The sequence below is a fragment of the Coffea arabica genome, chromosome 3e, assembly GCF_036785885.1.
Source record: "Coffea arabica cultivar ET-39 chromosome 3e, Coffea Arabica ET-39 HiFi, whole genome shotgun sequence".
Classification (NCBI taxonomy): Eukaryota; Viridiplantae; Streptophyta; class Magnoliopsida; order Gentianales; family Rubiaceae; genus Coffea; species Coffea arabica.
This window is the reverse complement of record NC_092315.1, coordinates 6,339,943-6,356,493: the sequence shown is the minus strand read 5'-3', so window position 1 is coordinate 6,356,493 and position 16,551 is coordinate 6,339,943. Positions and strand designations below refer to the sequence as shown.

General features: G+C 35.3%; 1 protein-coding gene across 3 annotated transcripts; it reads right to left on the bottom strand.

Annotated features, from left to right (window-relative positions):
• Positions 1–4,884: 4,884 nt before the first annotated feature.
• Positions 4,885–16,368, bottom strand: LOC113736267 (protein ROOT HAIR DEFECTIVE 3). Of its 3 annotated transcripts, none has more exons than XM_072084592.1 (18): positions 16,204–16,368; positions 15,870–16,001; positions 15,712–15,778; positions 15,445–15,550; positions 15,238–15,308; positions 14,006–14,069; positions 13,466–13,534; positions 13,332–13,379; positions 13,189–13,251; positions 12,357–12,413; positions 12,084–12,221; positions 11,836–11,904; positions 11,623–11,750; positions 10,946–11,024; positions 7,853–8,009; positions 7,127–7,248; positions 6,168–6,398; positions 4,885–5,828 (listed from the first exon to the last, which is right to left on the bottom strand). In XM_072084592.1, the coding sequence occupies exons 1-17, from the start codon at positions 16,211–16,213 to the stop codon at positions 6,171–6,173; spliced, it is 1,608 nt and encodes a 535-aa protein (XP_071940693.1). In that variant the 5' UTR covers positions 16,214–16,368; the 3' UTR covers positions 4,885–5,828; positions 6,168–6,170. The 3 variants fall into 3 exon arrangements, with proteins under 3 accessions (XP_071940693.1, XP_027118960.1, XP_071940694.1); XM_027263159.2 differs by having other exon boundaries at positions 4,885–5,758; XM_072084593.1 differs by lacking the exon at positions 4,885–5,828 and having other exon boundaries at positions 6,171–6,394.
• Between the last annotated feature and the right edge of the window lie 183 nt (positions 16,369–16,551).

Below are 16,551 nucleotides of genomic sequence, written 5' to 3'. Positions count from 1 at the left end.
CTATTTATAATATATTAATTAGATATTATATTAAGTATTTGACAAAGCTCCACGAGCTTTTTGAGTGTATGATATACATACTCGAGTTTGATTCAAAAACTCACTTGAGTAAGTCGAGCTTATAATTCAAATCAAGTAGTTGACTAAGCTACTCGTGAGCTCGAGTCAAACTTCTCGATTGAGTTGCACCCCTAGTATAGATTCCTTCTAAAGCAGATCGGGAAAGAAAGAACTTGTCCACGGGTTGAGGCTCGAAGGAATTAAGTTCTGAAAAAATTGAGCATATTTAAGTCACAATTCTTTTCATGTTCATCCTTTTCTGTTTAAAAATAGAGAAAAAGAAAATCAATAATGGGACGGCACTGCCCTATTTCTATTACCACTTTCTTAACTCATTTATTTGCTAAATTTGGCGACAGAGAGAAAACTTGGAGCACTTGAGAAGGTGCTGAAGCTTGAACATCATGTTTAATAGTTTCAAAAGCTATCTAAAGCCAGTATAATTGAAGGAAATGATCCTGTTCGTAATTGGAATTGGATACTTGCAATGTGCCTAATCCCATTATGTATAAATCTAGTCATTGGTTCACACAGGTAACACATAAAAGCTTAATGCTGGGATTCTTGAATGTGTGGTTTTCACCAGAGTACAAGAGTTGGCATTCATGTTACCTAAATGTGATTGCGCAAAATCTTGCAATATCGATGCATGTGTACATTTCATTGCACTTGGTCCAATCTACGTAATCGGCTTGTTTGCTTGCTTTCGCCTTCGACAGATCCAAAATCACATTTAAATGTAAGGTTAAAAAATAGGGTTTTACGAGGCTGTTGATGTGTATCAACCCAACACACAATAAAAAAAAAAAGGGTTTTACAAGGTTTTTTTTTTCTAATAAGTAGAAATCTTGAATTCAGAATCTCTTTTTTACAATCTCTCACATTTTACCATCCAAGTCAATCATCTACGCACAATTTTACAAGGTTTTGGTGTGAGAATTCGGACTGATTATATTCGTTGACATGTGCCCTGTGCCGTGTTCATATGCAATCAGTTTTTCCTCCCTCCAATACAATTTGGACATGTTGAGCGATGATTTGTTAATGATTGAAGAAACAATGAGTGAATATCCTTAATTTCCACTAAATTAGGTGAACTACAGCCTCATTTGACTATGTAAAAGTTTTGACATCAAAACGATCAAATTTCATATCGTGGAGATGCAGAATTGTTTCCCCGATTAGGCTTTGAGAAACAATTTTCTTGGATTCTCCTGAAACGGGGAGATCATGTCCCTTAACATCTATCTTTTTAGCAATAAAATAGGGGAAAATAATCAGATTGACAAAGATGCTAACCCTTGTTTACAATGCCATCGTCAGTTTTTTAACAAATCATGAAATTGTTAGGATTTGCTGACAGTACAAACGAAGCCAAGTCAGACCAAAATAGTAGATTTATAAGGCCAATTGTTACTTCCATAAGGCCGAATATTGAGATAGTGATATTGTCTTAAAACATTAAATCGCTTCTGCTTGAGAAAACACTACTAAGAGCAAGAACTGCATCTTATTTTCGCCTGCAATAAGCCAAAAAGCAAGAATTTTAGATTTGATCATGTATTGGACGCTAACTTTGTGATCTAATTTTGTGATCATATCAAAATGTTCCCCCTCTCCCACCACACTCGGCATGCATTATCATTTATTTTTTAACTCTCTTATCTTTGTTTACAAGTTTTCTATCTCCAACAGTTAGATATTGAATTTAAACATTGAATTTGATAGTAACGGAAGCCTTTAACGACCCTCCTCTCGTCACTAGATCGAATTGTCATTAGTAAGTCAGTGAGTGAAAACTATTAAAAAAAGGATTAATCTTTCCTACACTGACACAGTGTATACACTATCAGCATTGGATGAATGATAACTACACAAATTGAATTTGAAGTTCAATATTTGCACACATGTCATGAATCAAATGGTGATAATGTATACACTGTCAGTGTATATAAGATTTACTCTTTAAAAAAAAAAGTAAAAAAATGAGCCTTAATCATTTCTGGGTACTAATTTTCAGATACCTTCGCTAGAAATTAGGAATTTTTGGAGAAGATCAGTCTAGCTGTATAGAGTGACCCATTACCCAATTGAACCCAAGCCCGCAAATCATACGTCCCACAATATGAAGGAGACTGCAAGAGCTGAGAGTGAGCTTAGAGTTGAGACCAGTTGGAAGCCTTTCTTTATACGTTCATGCTGAGAGCGACATCAGTGAGTTTCATTTCCTATTAAGCCCTTGGGCCTATCAATAAAACCTTTCAGAGACTGGATCCACTGAACTGAGCTTCAATTGGGCTTCTTCAATTGGCCACGTGTGCTTGACCAAATAATCGATGTTCCTTTACAGGTATTTTGAGAATGTGAGAATGTTCAGAGAGTATTACTATTTAGAGCTTTAGTTTTGCTATAATTACTCAAAAGTCTTTTGATTCAATTAAACATTGTGGGGTCATTTTGTATAAGGAGGAGGAGTTAAACTAGCAATTATTATTTTGTTTCTTGGTAGGAAAATTAGTGATTTAATTAATATAAGTTTTATGTCCCAACAGCACATTCTTGCTTTTTTCTGTTAGGTTCTTTTCGGCTTCCAGTATATGTGCAGTTTTTTTTTATTGTTATTGCTTTACTCCCTGTCTCACCATGTTTGGCCTAATCTATGCTTGGTTGTTCACATTGATGTGCATTTTCTTCCCCATTTTTTTTTTGGTTTCTGATATGATTTATTTTGTTAAAGCATAGTTTTTGTTCTAGATTGTATCCTTTCATTCCAAACCACATGTGATATTTTACTCTAATTTAAGTTCTAAATTACTGTTTCTGAACAAACTAAGTTAGTTTTTATAATTTAAATTGTATGGTTTTGCTTGAATAGGGACGAGGCATCTGTTAAAAAAAAAAAAGAAGATTTACTGGGAGTATTTGGAATAACATGTGCAACTCTTCATTATTAGTGTTGAATATTATAGATTGTTTGATATACATGTATTTAGTAGCATAATTGATTTTGGTGGTAGTTGCTTCTTTATCTATCTATTATTTCACCTTCTAAGAAAGTTGATTGATCGATTGACATATTAGTTTGTATATTTGATTAGTTTTTTAGTGGAACTAATTGAGTAGGTTATGCATGATTGAATGGTTAAAGCCAATTCTGAATTATGTTAGCAAACACTATGAAAATAATTTTATTCTCAGGTGATTGGTTAGGATCTCTGGTTATCGTAGTCTAAAATGACCACACTAAAATAAAGCAAGCAAGTTGGAGGAGCAACATGATGCAAAAGCATGGTAAAAGTATGCTTTACTGATTGAGGAACAAAAAGAGTTTGAACTGCAAAAATGCCGAGAGACTCATAAAAGAAGAAAAGAAAATAGTATTGTAATCGATAGAGGTACATGCACATATAAAATATGTGTTTGGATTGCAATTTTTTTTGAAGAAAATGTACTGTAGGGATTTTATATATGTGAGATAAAAAGATGATTGGAAAATGTGTTCATAGAAAACATAGAATTTTTTTTGTGAAAAATCCCTTGGTAAACTTGTTTCGGAATAATTCACTATGAATCAAGTTAATGACATTTTTACACACGTGATTGGTGTGTGATTATAGTATGGATTTTTCATATTATTCTACATTTTTTTTGCTTACACAATTAATTAACTTATAATTTACCAGGTGAAAAGCTTGTTGGAGACCATGGTGTAGTGATCAAAATGAGAAGCTTACATTGAAATCAAGTTCAGAACCTTCGTATGAAAGCTTATGGCTCTTTAGAATACCGGTTATTGTTGCAAGTTTTGGTATAAGTTATATCCTTATGCATAAGCTTATGGTTGGAAGTTTTGTTATATAGGTTCGTTTTGCAGAATGAGAATAGTCATTCTGGTTCCTTATGCCACATTTTAAGCATCTCATTATGGTTATTCAAATTTTTGCAGAATGAGAATAGTCATAATGGTGGAACCACTGAGCTCAGTGGCCACGGGGAAGAGATTTAAGTCCCTCCTTGGGTTATAGATGAGGGTTCAAATTTCACTTACAGCAAAAAAAAAATTCAAGAATGATGCCATAGTATCTCCTTGATCTAGTCAGATTTGCATATCTATTAGTTCCTAACACACAAGTCTCCTTAGGCTCTCCTCTCCTATAAATTAGGATAGAATACGTTATACAATTGTTATCGTTGTTGGAAAAAAAAAATAGTCATAATGGTAATTCAAATTTTTTGAGAGCAATTTGTGCTTTTATTACAATATAAATTACAGGATTCAAACAGCGTTATGGATATTGTAAATTTCAAAGTTGCAAATATACTAAAACTCTCTCAATTGATTTTATATCATTTGGAATTCTAAAGATTCGTGAATGTATTCATAAAATCGCGGGTGGGATGAAATATTTGAAATACAGGATAAAGCAAAAGAATAACAATAAACTACTCGCAATTTTAACCTTCAAAATCACGACGAGTGTAACATTCCTATTATTTTATGATAGAATAGCTATATAATCGAAAAAAATTAATGGCTGACCATAGTACGTAACTTTCAAATTCGGTGTAACCTTCCTATTTTTCTCAACGACTCTCTTTTTTATTTTTAATTACATCAAATCACTAGGTTTTGGTCTGTCGCCTAATCATTCAAATGTCTGCCTAAGAATTCAGTGTGTTTGGATAGGAGATTATTCGCCCAAATTTATTTGCTTACATTATCATTACAATTTTCAATATATTTTTTTATTTCACATACATCACATCACAAAAAGTGCTATAGTAAAAATATCTCAAATAATTTACAATCCAAACACACTGGACTCAAAATAATTGCAAGTTTAATTGTCTCGTGTGGTTTGCATTGAACCGAAGAACAAATGGACATAATCAGGAAATAAATGTACAGCCTGAATAATAGCAAAAGCTAGTTCAAACTCTCCTGTATTGCCCAACTTCCCAAACTAGTCAAAACCAAGAATGTCGATGTCTTGAAAAGTAAGTAGTACTTAAAACCTGTGTTTTCAAACTTGGACCGGACCGGCCGGTCCGACCGGTTGAACCGGGAACCGGTCAAGTGTCCGGTCCGAGTTGATCATCAAAACCGAAAAGATTCAAAACCCGGTCAACTCCGGTCAAAACCCGGGTTTGACCGGTACAGAACCGGAAAAACCGGTCCAACAGTAGCTTTTGTAAAAAAAGTTCAAACTTTTTTAATATTATATTTTGGCCCCCTAAATTGTGAAAATTTATTAATATACCTCAAATATTTCATACTTTATAAATATTGTCCTAAAATTTGATGTTATTTTTCAATTAAATCCATAATTTTAATTCTAAACTTGCTAATGTTTATTAAATAATATAAATTGTTACTTGATTGTTCTAATTTCTTTGTATTTTCTTGTTAAATATATTTGAAATATCAAATATATATGAATATACCTTTATTAATATCAATATATTATTGGATATTTTATATACAATAATTTAATTTTTAAATAATTTTTATTTATGACGTCATCCGATTCGACCCCTATCGACCCCCGGTCGAACCCATTGACCCCTGACCCCTGACCTCGGCCGAGTCGATATCCGGTCCGGTTCTGAAAACATAGCTTAAAACTGAGCAAATCAAGCGGATGGACAACCACAACATGGTCTTGGCCATTCTCGGATAGCAATCGGCGTCGCAAACCTGGCACAAGAAACCCATTCGCAAACTTAATTCAGATTCAGGATATGAGCTTTGTCCTCGAACCATTTCTCTGAAAAAAAATAGAACTCATAGAAATAGATAGTTGCAGCTTGAACATAATACTGTATACAGAGCACTTGTGGAGTAGCTCTATGCTATTGTGTACTTTCATGCTATATTCAATAAAATGATTACTTTTACGTTATACATATGATCTTTTGAATTTGCCCACTTGCAATCGCAACGTTCATAGCTAATTAATTTGCTACACTAATCATGAGTAAGCATACACTAGAATGCTTTACTGGATGATTGCGGCACTAATCCATTTGGAGACAGATTCATGTAACAAATTATTCTCAGACCTATAAATCGACCAAAATGGCCATAGAAGCGATGCACCTCTTACCTGTTATGCTTCTTTCAGTGTAGAAGTCATAGCGGTAACATGACCTTCTGAGCTCTCTGAATTCTTTCCCATTAGAATTGAAATGATCGACAAAGCGGAAGCGCTGAGTGGTGAAACGCCTACGGCTGTTCCAATTCCAGGTACCAAAGCCATTACAGTTGCGCTGACGGCAACATTCAACGTATGAGCCCCAATCTTCACAACTTTTTCCCAGAATTTTTGTCGGTCTTTCTAATTGGATACAAGAAAAGTCACAGAAAATTATCAATCTAGTTAGATTTGGAACTAAGTCAGCATACATATGTGATACATTCGCCCTTATTATGATGATTCATGAAGCTAACCATTGCTGAATATATGCATGTAGGAGCCAAGATGTATGCCATCTTAAAACAACATTAAAGAAATTTTACAGATTTATGATTAGGTTTAGTATTAACTAGAAATTAAAGTTGTATACATGTTCGAAAAAAAAAAGTTAATCAACTCTTGGAAAATGAGAAATCAAGTGCACCTGTAGAGAGTTGCATAAATTATTTTTTAAAATTATTGTATGCAGGAGTTTTTTAAGTAAACTAGCACACAAGCACGTGCGTTTTGCATTAAGTACTTTTTTTTTTTTTGGTAAGTTTGAGGTCTTGAACACGAAATCTCTTACGATGTAGTACATGTTACTTTTTCTAATGCTAGGTCAATATTAATTTTTTAGGGATTAATAAACACAAATTTGACTATTTACTGAGTTGTATGTAAGAAAAAAAGTTAGTTGAAAAACCTGATTAGTGCATTTCAAAATACACCAAATAAAACCACTGTAGAATCCAGATCATGAGTCCCAAAATTAAAAAATAAAGTTCATTCTTTTTTTAGTTTTAGTTTTTTTCTAATACTTACTTGTAACTTGAGCTTTCAAGAAGCTTCAAAGTATAGGAACGTATTCTACGAAAAGTTTTGGTTACCTTTGGCTGTTTAAGCATTTCAATAATTGCTTGAAAACTTCTTATGCTTTTATCCATTTCTGACTTTATTTCGGCAACTAGTTTGATTTTGTAATCCAAGTTTGCTGGTCTGATGGCAGCATCTGCAAAAGACAAAATTATGATTGTAAAACTGGTGATACACTCTAGGCTAAAGTAATGAATTTTGTGGTGTGGTTTTCATCAGGGGAGCTAGGATTCTTGTATCAAGATTTGCTTTGCAGAGGAAGATAATTGCTGAATCAATGCCAATCTATTGAAGAGCTGGCGTGTTTTGACTCGAGATACTGTGTGTGTGTTTCGTGCACAAAAAGAAAAATCTCATGGCCATCTCTTTCATGAGTGTCAGATACCAGCTACTATTTGGAGGAGAAAGGAGTTGTGTTTCGTCTATGAATACCCTTTGATCTGGAGTGAGGAGCAGGATTCAGAAATGGTTATGTCATTGTACTTGGATGCAGTATTCTTTCAAGCAAAATTCAGGAAAATTGATTTGAAAGTAACAGTTCAGTACATATGGAGACTGAGGAATAATGTTGTTTTCAAGTCTGCAAGAGCTGTGCCTGGAAAGATAGCGTATGCCTATCAGATTGTGTCTTGAGGTGAGGAATATTGTGGCCTAAAGTCAGATTTGTATCTGTTCATAGTCTTAGTTGATATTTTGTGAGGTGTGGAATATTATGTATCTATACATCTATGGAGGTATACCTTTGAGCTGATTCTTGAATTTAGTGATGAAATTGTGGGCTTGCAGAGTAGACAGGGCATGCGTCTTTTCTATCTCTTTTAGAGCGGCTTCCGTGAACATTTGTAGAGTTGCCTGGTACATGTGCTTCACCAGAGACTGGTAGATTGGCTCAATTTCCTGACAGATTTCAAAGCACAAATTTATCTGATGAAAAACAGCTGCAAAGGCAATTTCATGCCTGAAAGAATTTCCTGATATGATTATGTAATTACAGGATAAGGCTAGTTAACTACCTTCAATAAAGCCTTGCTAGCTAAGCAGATTTGGAGAATTATCACTCATCCAAACTTGCTGGTTAGGAGAGTTTTAAAAGCCAGGTATCTAAATAGAGAACAGAGCTTGAACAATGAACCTCCAAAGACAGCTTCTTGGGTATGGAAAAGCATAATAGGAGCAAGACCATGGTTCAAAGACTCGGCCGAGTCGTCTCGGGCCCTTCCGATACGATACCGGGACGATACGATTCCGAGATACTTGACTCATCGAGATGTCACCGTAAAGGGTTGAAATGGCCGAGTCACACCGAATTACTCCAAATTATCCCGAATCAACTTGAATTTTTATTATTTTTACTAATTTTTTAATTATTTTTGTTTATCATATTTTTTACAATTTTTAGAATATTAAATATTTCAAAAATTCGCGTCTTGCCCAGACCGATGTGGAACGGTTCGGACCGCGACCGCGACTTTGAACCATGTGCAAGACAGCTATTGAAGAGAGGAATGAGACATAGAGTGGGGGATGGAATAATGATACAGATTTGGAGTGACAGATGGATACCAAGATATGAGGATGGGAAAGTGACAACAATAAGAAAACAGGAATGTAAACTGGCAAGACTTGAGGAGCTAATTAGGGAAGGGAAATGGAATCAAGAACCACTAAATAGGTGGTTCCTAAAGGAAGACTTGGGAAAGATACTAGCAATTCCTCTGAGCTTACTGGGAGCTAAGGACAGAATGTTTTGGAAGTATACCAATCTGGCCAGTTTACTATAAAATCAGCTTATGCAGTGGAAAAGGACGAGGGACAACAAAAGCAGAGAATAGGAGCAAGGGGACACTATGAAAGTACCAGCTACCCACAAAACCAGTCAAAAATTTGGAAAAGCTCATGGTCCCTACAAATGAAGCATAAACTGAAACATTTTGTGTGGAGATGCCTGCTGCACAGCCTACCAGTAAACGAGCAGATTCATCAAAGAACAGGCCAAAGAAGTGGAATGTGTGACTGTTGTGGAGAGGAGGTGGAAACAGTGGAACATATGCTATTCTTCTGCGCAAGTGCTGCACTCACTTGGAAAATAACACCACTACAATGGGATGGCCTAAATGACATGAGAAGCAACTTTGTGAGATGGTGGGAAGGATTACTAGAAGCAAGAAAGAGAGAGATGGGGCTGGAACATATTTCATTAACTGTAAATATTTTGTGACAGATATGGAAAGCAAAGAATAGGAGAATATTCTCAGGGGACATGGTGGAAGCATGGAATACATTAAAAAAAGCACAGATAGAATGGACAGAATATATAGAGGCACATAATAGTGGGGAAGGAGGGTACATTCAGCAAACAAGGCAAGCACCTAGCACTGCAATCTGGACACCACCAGATAGAGGTGTAATAAAGATCAATGCAGATGCGGCCTTCTCAAAAGGAATGGATAGAACAAGTTTGGGAGCAGTGGCAAGGGACTGGACAGGGAAAATTCTGAAAGCTGAGTGCAAAAGCTGAGGTGAAAACAAGTGAACCACTAGTGGAAGAAGCGGCAGCAGTAAGAATAGGGATGATGATGGCCTAAGATGCACACTGGAATACAGTGGAAATCCAATCTGACTGTAAAACTATAGGACGTGCTCAGGGAAGAAGGTGATAAGGAGTCCAAGATAGCAGTTATACTGGAAGACATTGAGAAAATAAGAGATTTGTTTGAGAAATGTACATTCTCTTTTGTTAGTAGAGTAGGAAACAAATGTACACATAAGTTAGTAAAAGTTGTAGTTAAGCTTGTTAGAAATTTTAGCTGGGAAGGAGCCTTTCCCATGCGGCTCCATTAGAGTGCACAGACTGATCATTCGGATAGTTACCTTTTGTAACTAATCTTGTATTATCAAGCTAGAAATGAAATATAATTGCTTTGGACAAAAAAAAAAAAAACTACCTTCATTCTTCTCAATCTCTTAATTGAACGAACGTGAATCGTCCAATAGTATCTTTCAAGGTCAGTAGCATGGTTCGTAATATCAGCCGTTATCGATACGTATCGGCCGAGTCGTAATCGGAACAGAGGGGATCGGTACGATACCAATTCCTGAATCGCAGATATTACCATATCAACGACGACTCGCTTTGACTCAGCTAATATTGACCGATTCGAATCCGTGATGCATGATATCGGCTGATATATCTTAGTCCACTCGAAGTCGACTCAGATATTTATTTTTTTAAATTGTTTCTTTTTTGATATTTTCTAATTTTAGTAAATTTTTAAAAATTTTGGGAAACTTTCATGTGCTATAATGTGTGTATCACCCGATATTCAACTGATATGCCGCGATGGATGTGGAACAACCGAGACCGCGACGCAACCACGAAACATGGTTAGTAGTATATATCAGTCATTTGGACTTTAAATCATGTGCTTTTTAACTTTTAAGTGCTCAGACACCAAATAAATTTACCCAATTAGTCCAAAATGAAAGACTAGTGTGCAAAGTGTGTCAAGTTGAAGGTTGAGATGTAAAGTAATAATGTAGTACAAGTTCAAAGGTGTAAAACTCCTACTAATATTACTGATCATACTTGTGAAAATCCTACTAATAATATAGACGTTCTACAAATTATTATGGCAATTTTTTTTTCGATCAATGAGTGCACATCTGTTATATGTATATATATATATATATAGAGAGAGAGAGAGAGAGAAAGAGAGAGAGAGATTTCTACGTATAAAATTGAAGTTTTCCCTTGAGCAATTGGAGTCCTTGGGTACCAACCCAATCCAATTGTTGGGTAATTTTCTATAAAGAAACTTAATCACAATACATACCTTCAATAAATTGTCAGTCAGTCGCCGCTTATATTCATCCCTTTTAGTTTGATGATAATGTTGAGTATCAGCATCATACCTTAAAAAAAGAAGAAGAAGGTATAATCAGCAATCATTCTTGTGATATATAAACAAGGTATAATCAGCAATCCTTCTTGTGAAAGACATAGCTATCCAGTATTTTAGTAAACACTTTGAGTATGGATTTTTCCAACGAGTGCCTATTGGACATTTGTTAACACACTTAAAATTCACATAATTTGCCATGTAGATGTGTATATATACTAATAATTATTATCATTTTTATCTACTTTCTCTATCTAACCTTACCTACCCTCCCTTATACTTATTTATTTTTCCTAATTAATTTTACATGTTAAAAAATATGACATCTAAAATATAATCTTATTGGGCACCCGTTAAATTGACCCTTTTGAATATTTATCAATTGGATGAAAACAGTTTAGAGTAAGTCCCAGCTAGCCAGTAGATTTTGGGTTAACTGGTTCGACTTAATTTACAGTTATCTAATAACTATTAACTAATGAGGCTCAGGACAAACCAGTTCTGGAATAATACTAAAAATTTTCATCACAGCCATCACCTATGAGACAAGGGTATCACTTACCAGTAACTAACTAAAAGCTGAGACTTTATATAATTTTTGATATACTTACTTGGATAAATACTTCATCCAAATTTTACTGACATTCTTTCCAAAGTGTAGTTCGAGTTCAGGAGACACTCCAACCTGCTTCTCTATCTTAGTCCTCTCTTCAACCTGCTCCTTTATCTTAGTCCAGGACTGCGTTGATTTTGAAGTGAAATGAATATGAACAGGATTGTCATTTCTATCACTTCCAAATTGCAAGAATCATCCAGTCGGTTACCTCATCCTTACGAAAACTCTTATACTTCTCGTCAGCAATTTCTTCGCAGCGTACTCCAGAAACCATGATCTACAAATTTGTTGGGGTGGATTGGAGGCAAAGGAAAAAAAAAACGAAATAGTCATGTTTGCAAGAAAACAACAGAGTGAATATATGTTATATGGATAGAATGGAATGTCGACAATATGTCAATAACAGGTAAAGGGGGTAAATGGAATATATAGATGACTAGATTTTTTTTTTTTTACTCTGAGTTGTGGTAAGTCAAGGTCCTTCTCCTGCTTAATGTCACACCAGATTTTTTGGGCAAGACCAACAAAACCTGAAGCTGGAATCTTCTCACCAGATCTAGTCCAGTGCATAATCCGGTCTTTAAGGCGACCCACCTTTTGAATGGAAAATGCAAATCATTAACGTTGATAACACTTTTGACCAATCAAGCAGCAAACTTTTAATCGTGCATTATTTACTTAGATCCTAATGTATAGGAAGTAATTAGATATGAAACAAACTATAGATACCTCTTCACGGAACGCATCCTCCTGGTGCACATAATGAGGCAATGTTTCCACTTTAATCTGGGCAATCACCAAGAAGATAGCAGGGTAGCACTTAACATAAGCCCAATATGAACTTGGTCTATAGGGACATTAATCATCTCAAAATCAAGTGGGGGCTGACAGGGATAGGTCCAAGTGGATTCTTAGGTCGACGGAGACTGAACCACCGTCGGACTAAACAGGTACTTAGTAAAGCTGCTGAATTTTTAGTAAAAACCACATATTAGTAGTAATGGATGGGAGATAAAGTTCGAATCTTTAATCTCCCATCCTACAAAGGCACGTAAAAGCCATTGTGGTGGCCAACAACTCAATAGCCTGTTTGTTATTTTGAGGTTATCTTGCTTTCAAACTTTTTATAACAAGCAAGTGAACCTAATCGTGAGAGGATTACTTGTAAACTTGGTCCGACTCTAATCTATTCTGACAAATGTACCAAAAGAGCCCTCCCACCTCCCCCCCAAAAAAAAAAAAAGAGGTTAACTATAAGAAGGGTGTAAAGTATATGATAAAGTTTTGATGTTTAGTTTCTTTCGAGTCAATAAGTCATTGATGTTTGATTTTAAAAAGATGGATGCATTGACTTTGTTTTAATTTTTAAGGGAGGAAGCATGAATTGGCATTCATTAACAATTAAATATTGGAGGGAAAAACTTTGAAGAAGTAAAATCAATTTTCTGTAGATAAAACCTAACTGCGAGAAATGTTTGGATTAAAAAGAAAGAAGACGATATTTAGCACCAAATAAGAGATGGTTCCCAGAAAGTATTTGCAATAATCTTGTAGCTCTCACTTGGAAGTATTTTTCTAGTGCAGCTTTCGGTAGAGCTTGGCGCTTGAACGTTTCTTCCCATATCTGCAAGAATATATAATTCGGGTCATCAGGATCCTCAAAAACTCAGGTCAGAGGACACAACAATCAAACATGAGTTTTACCTTTTTAAGTCCATCCACCAACTGCTTTTCCAACACGTGCAATGGGACCTAGTTCCATATTAATCAATCAAACTTGTGATTATGATTTACTTTGTCAAGGAAGAAGGATAGGATGATAGAGATGAGATCTATACCCCGTTTTTATCACGAAGGACAAAGACTAGATTCACTTTTCTTCGAGTTTTACATTTTCGAATCATCACCTGAAAAGGTTAGCATGAATATTGAAAAACAAATACGTGCAAAAGACATATTTTAGGGCAATGCAACGCCAGGAATTTGTGAAAATCTTTCAGGATTAATTACAAATAACACCCTGGAAACAATCCATGATTTCCACTTTACCCCTCTTAATTAGTGTTTGTTTGGAATCTTTGGATCAATTTCCTCTAGTCTGTATGCTGTCTTCCCGGGTTGAATGTTTCCGCTCGCGGTGGAAGATTATTGAAAATTTAAGGGGTTGATTCATCAAATTGGACAATACAGAACACAAACTGATGAGGAGAAAACTTTGGTAACTTACCAATATTCAATTAATTAGGAGAATCGATAATAAAGCTTTATATACTAATTTTAGGATATGATATATAGCAGTGAATGACACAAATTTGAATAGATCGCTGGAATTAATTTCCCGGAAAGCAAATTATCATCGAGTCATGTGTATAACGTACCTCGAATACAGTTCGTAAAAGTGACCATCCCCCGCCGTTATGAAGATTAACATTGTCACATTTCCTGCTTGGTAAAGAGAAGTTCCTCAGCAAAGGTATCCAATATGGGGAATCAATTCATTAGTTTCTTTAACTTTAATAACTGCTACTCAAGACTCTATCTGGACCCTGAATTTTACAAGATGGTTAACTTATAAACTAAGACATTAGGTTTTAAAATGTTCTCCAGCGGTGCAGTTCTATTAACAAGCGGAAATCATATGAGCTCCATGCAAGTGATTTAACAGTAAGAAAGCAAAAGAAAACCATCCTTCTTTCCTCAATCACTTGCCTCTTCCTTTCCCCTCACATTTTATGCCAAAAACCCAACATGCCTATGTTGGATTCGGCATTTTTGGTGGAAAACAAGAAAGATTGGATTATCCTCAAAAAAAGTTTGTTTATCACCTTTTCATGCTTCCAACCAGCTCTTTATTTTATATACATCACATATGAATGCGGTAGAGTATTATTTTTGTACAAATATTTCTTAAAAAAAATGCAATCCAAAGGTACTTCTATGCCGACAACACTTTGCTGTGGTTACTCACAAATTTGTGGAGGCAAAGTGTGAATCTCATGAGGATACAAGTAAACACTTTCATTTTGAACCATTAGTCGTGGGGGCTAGTGGTCAGGGAATTAAACTCCCACCTAAGGTTAAAAAAAAAAAACATTTTCATTTTCATTTTTGTGGGATGAATTTAATAATTCCAAAATTACTGTACACATAACTTGAAAGAAAGTTGTGGAATGATAATACGGTAAAAAGGTAATGCATAAGGAAAGATTTTTTTTTCCTTCAAAATATGAAGAAAGGAAATTATTATTAGCACTTCCAGCTAAATAGTAGTAACCAGTAAGGAAGTTATTAATTAGACATTTCAGCTAATTAAATAGTAGTTTTCTTTACTTTTTCCTAAGAAATTTTAGTTCATAGGTAAACTTTCAATTGTATGCACAAAAGTGGATGCATTTGCTTTTATACAACAAGATAATTCCAGATGAGCCCTTAACTCTAATAAATTTCAATGGGGTAAAAACTTCTGCAGGCAGAATTCAACATGGAGAACCAAAAAGAGAGAGAGAGAGAAAACCCCCAATCACTTTTGGTTTATTGTTTTCTTTTAAGCATATTATTATATTGTAAAAACCAAGCATTATATGTGCTTTTAAATTTTAAGTAAACTCACATGTTCATTATAACTGTGTTTGAGACAACCAAGGAAAAAAGCGCTGTTTGTTTCTCAAATGTGACATCCTCCTGCAAAAGATCCAAAATAAATAAGGAAAGGAATGGACCCTCTTGTATCACATTCATAAGTTATAACCAATAATTACTAAGGCTTTCACAAATTAGACACTAAAATTCATTATCAAGACAATAGATTGGAAATCACCTCTCGCTCACATCCATCACTACCCTCTGTGTCAATAACAAGAATTGGAGAGCCACCACTTGGTGATGGGCATTTTGTCATCCAAATTCCCTTTGTCGTTTGAGCCCTGAAAACATTGTTTACAAAACGTTTTTTTTTTTAGGGAATAAACCAATTACGGACTAAAACTTGTTTCTGTGCTCAAAACAGAAGAATGAAGGGAAAAAAAAAAAAAAAACTCTCTCAGCGTGTGTGTGTAGGGGACTAGGGGGTTTTCAATTTTCATACATTCCCTTGTTCTCATCCATCACTTCAAAGGCAGTTTTGAACACACAATTCGAAAGCGTACTCTTTCCTGCATGGACCACGAACTTGTAACTAGTAGAAAAGGAAACATAGAATTGCGAAATGAATCTAAGATAAACTTAAGATGTTAGGTAAATTACCGGTACTTTGTATGCCGATGATGGACACGACAGCAGCCTTACTACTATCAGTGGTCAGATTCAGATGCTGCTCAATATCTGTTTTGAAATTCCCGTTTCTACTGATGAGCAAAGCCGGCTTAGAGGGTCTTTCTGTAGAAAGCATTTTCATCTCCAATTATTGGTGAAAGTTTTGAGTGTCAAAAAATAGATTACAAGAGAATCTTTTTAGATTACAAGAGAATCTTTTGCTAGAAAAAGCAACCCTTTTCTTTAAACATCTACCTTCCTTGATTAAGCAAGTTAGAGCTACGTGAAAATTGGATATTCAAACAGAAAGAAAGCAAGTTCTTACCCATATCCATGAGATGGGGATATCAGCTGAGAAGAGACGAGGAAAGAACCAGACAAGTTTTTTCTCTTGATTCTCAATGGCAAAGCAATTCTATTCATAGCAAGAAAAGGTCATCTTGGGATTAGTCCGGCCGCCTTTACGGACTTGACCCACCCACTCCGTCGACCAAAAAAAAAAAAAAAAAAAGGAAAGGTCATCTTGAGTCGGCGGAAGAGGTTCCTGCGGGAATTTGATTGATTGATTAAAAGGTGCACATGAACCTTTTATCAACCTATATAGTAAAAGCACGAACGGATCTGTTAAGGATGGTGGTTGTTGTGCTGATGTGGCTGTTGTTTATTGGTTGGA

Coding starts and splice junctions, on each gene's coding strand:
- LOC113736267 (XM_072084592.1), bottom strand. Junction 15,551..15,711: donor ATGGATGAGAACAAGGGAAT/GTATGAAAATTG, acceptor CAATGTTTTCAG/GGCTCAAACGACAAAGGGAA. Junction 12,414..13,188: donor CACTAGAAAAATACTTCCAA/GTGAGAGCTACA, acceptor GTGATTGCCCAG/ATTAAAGTGGAAACATTGCC.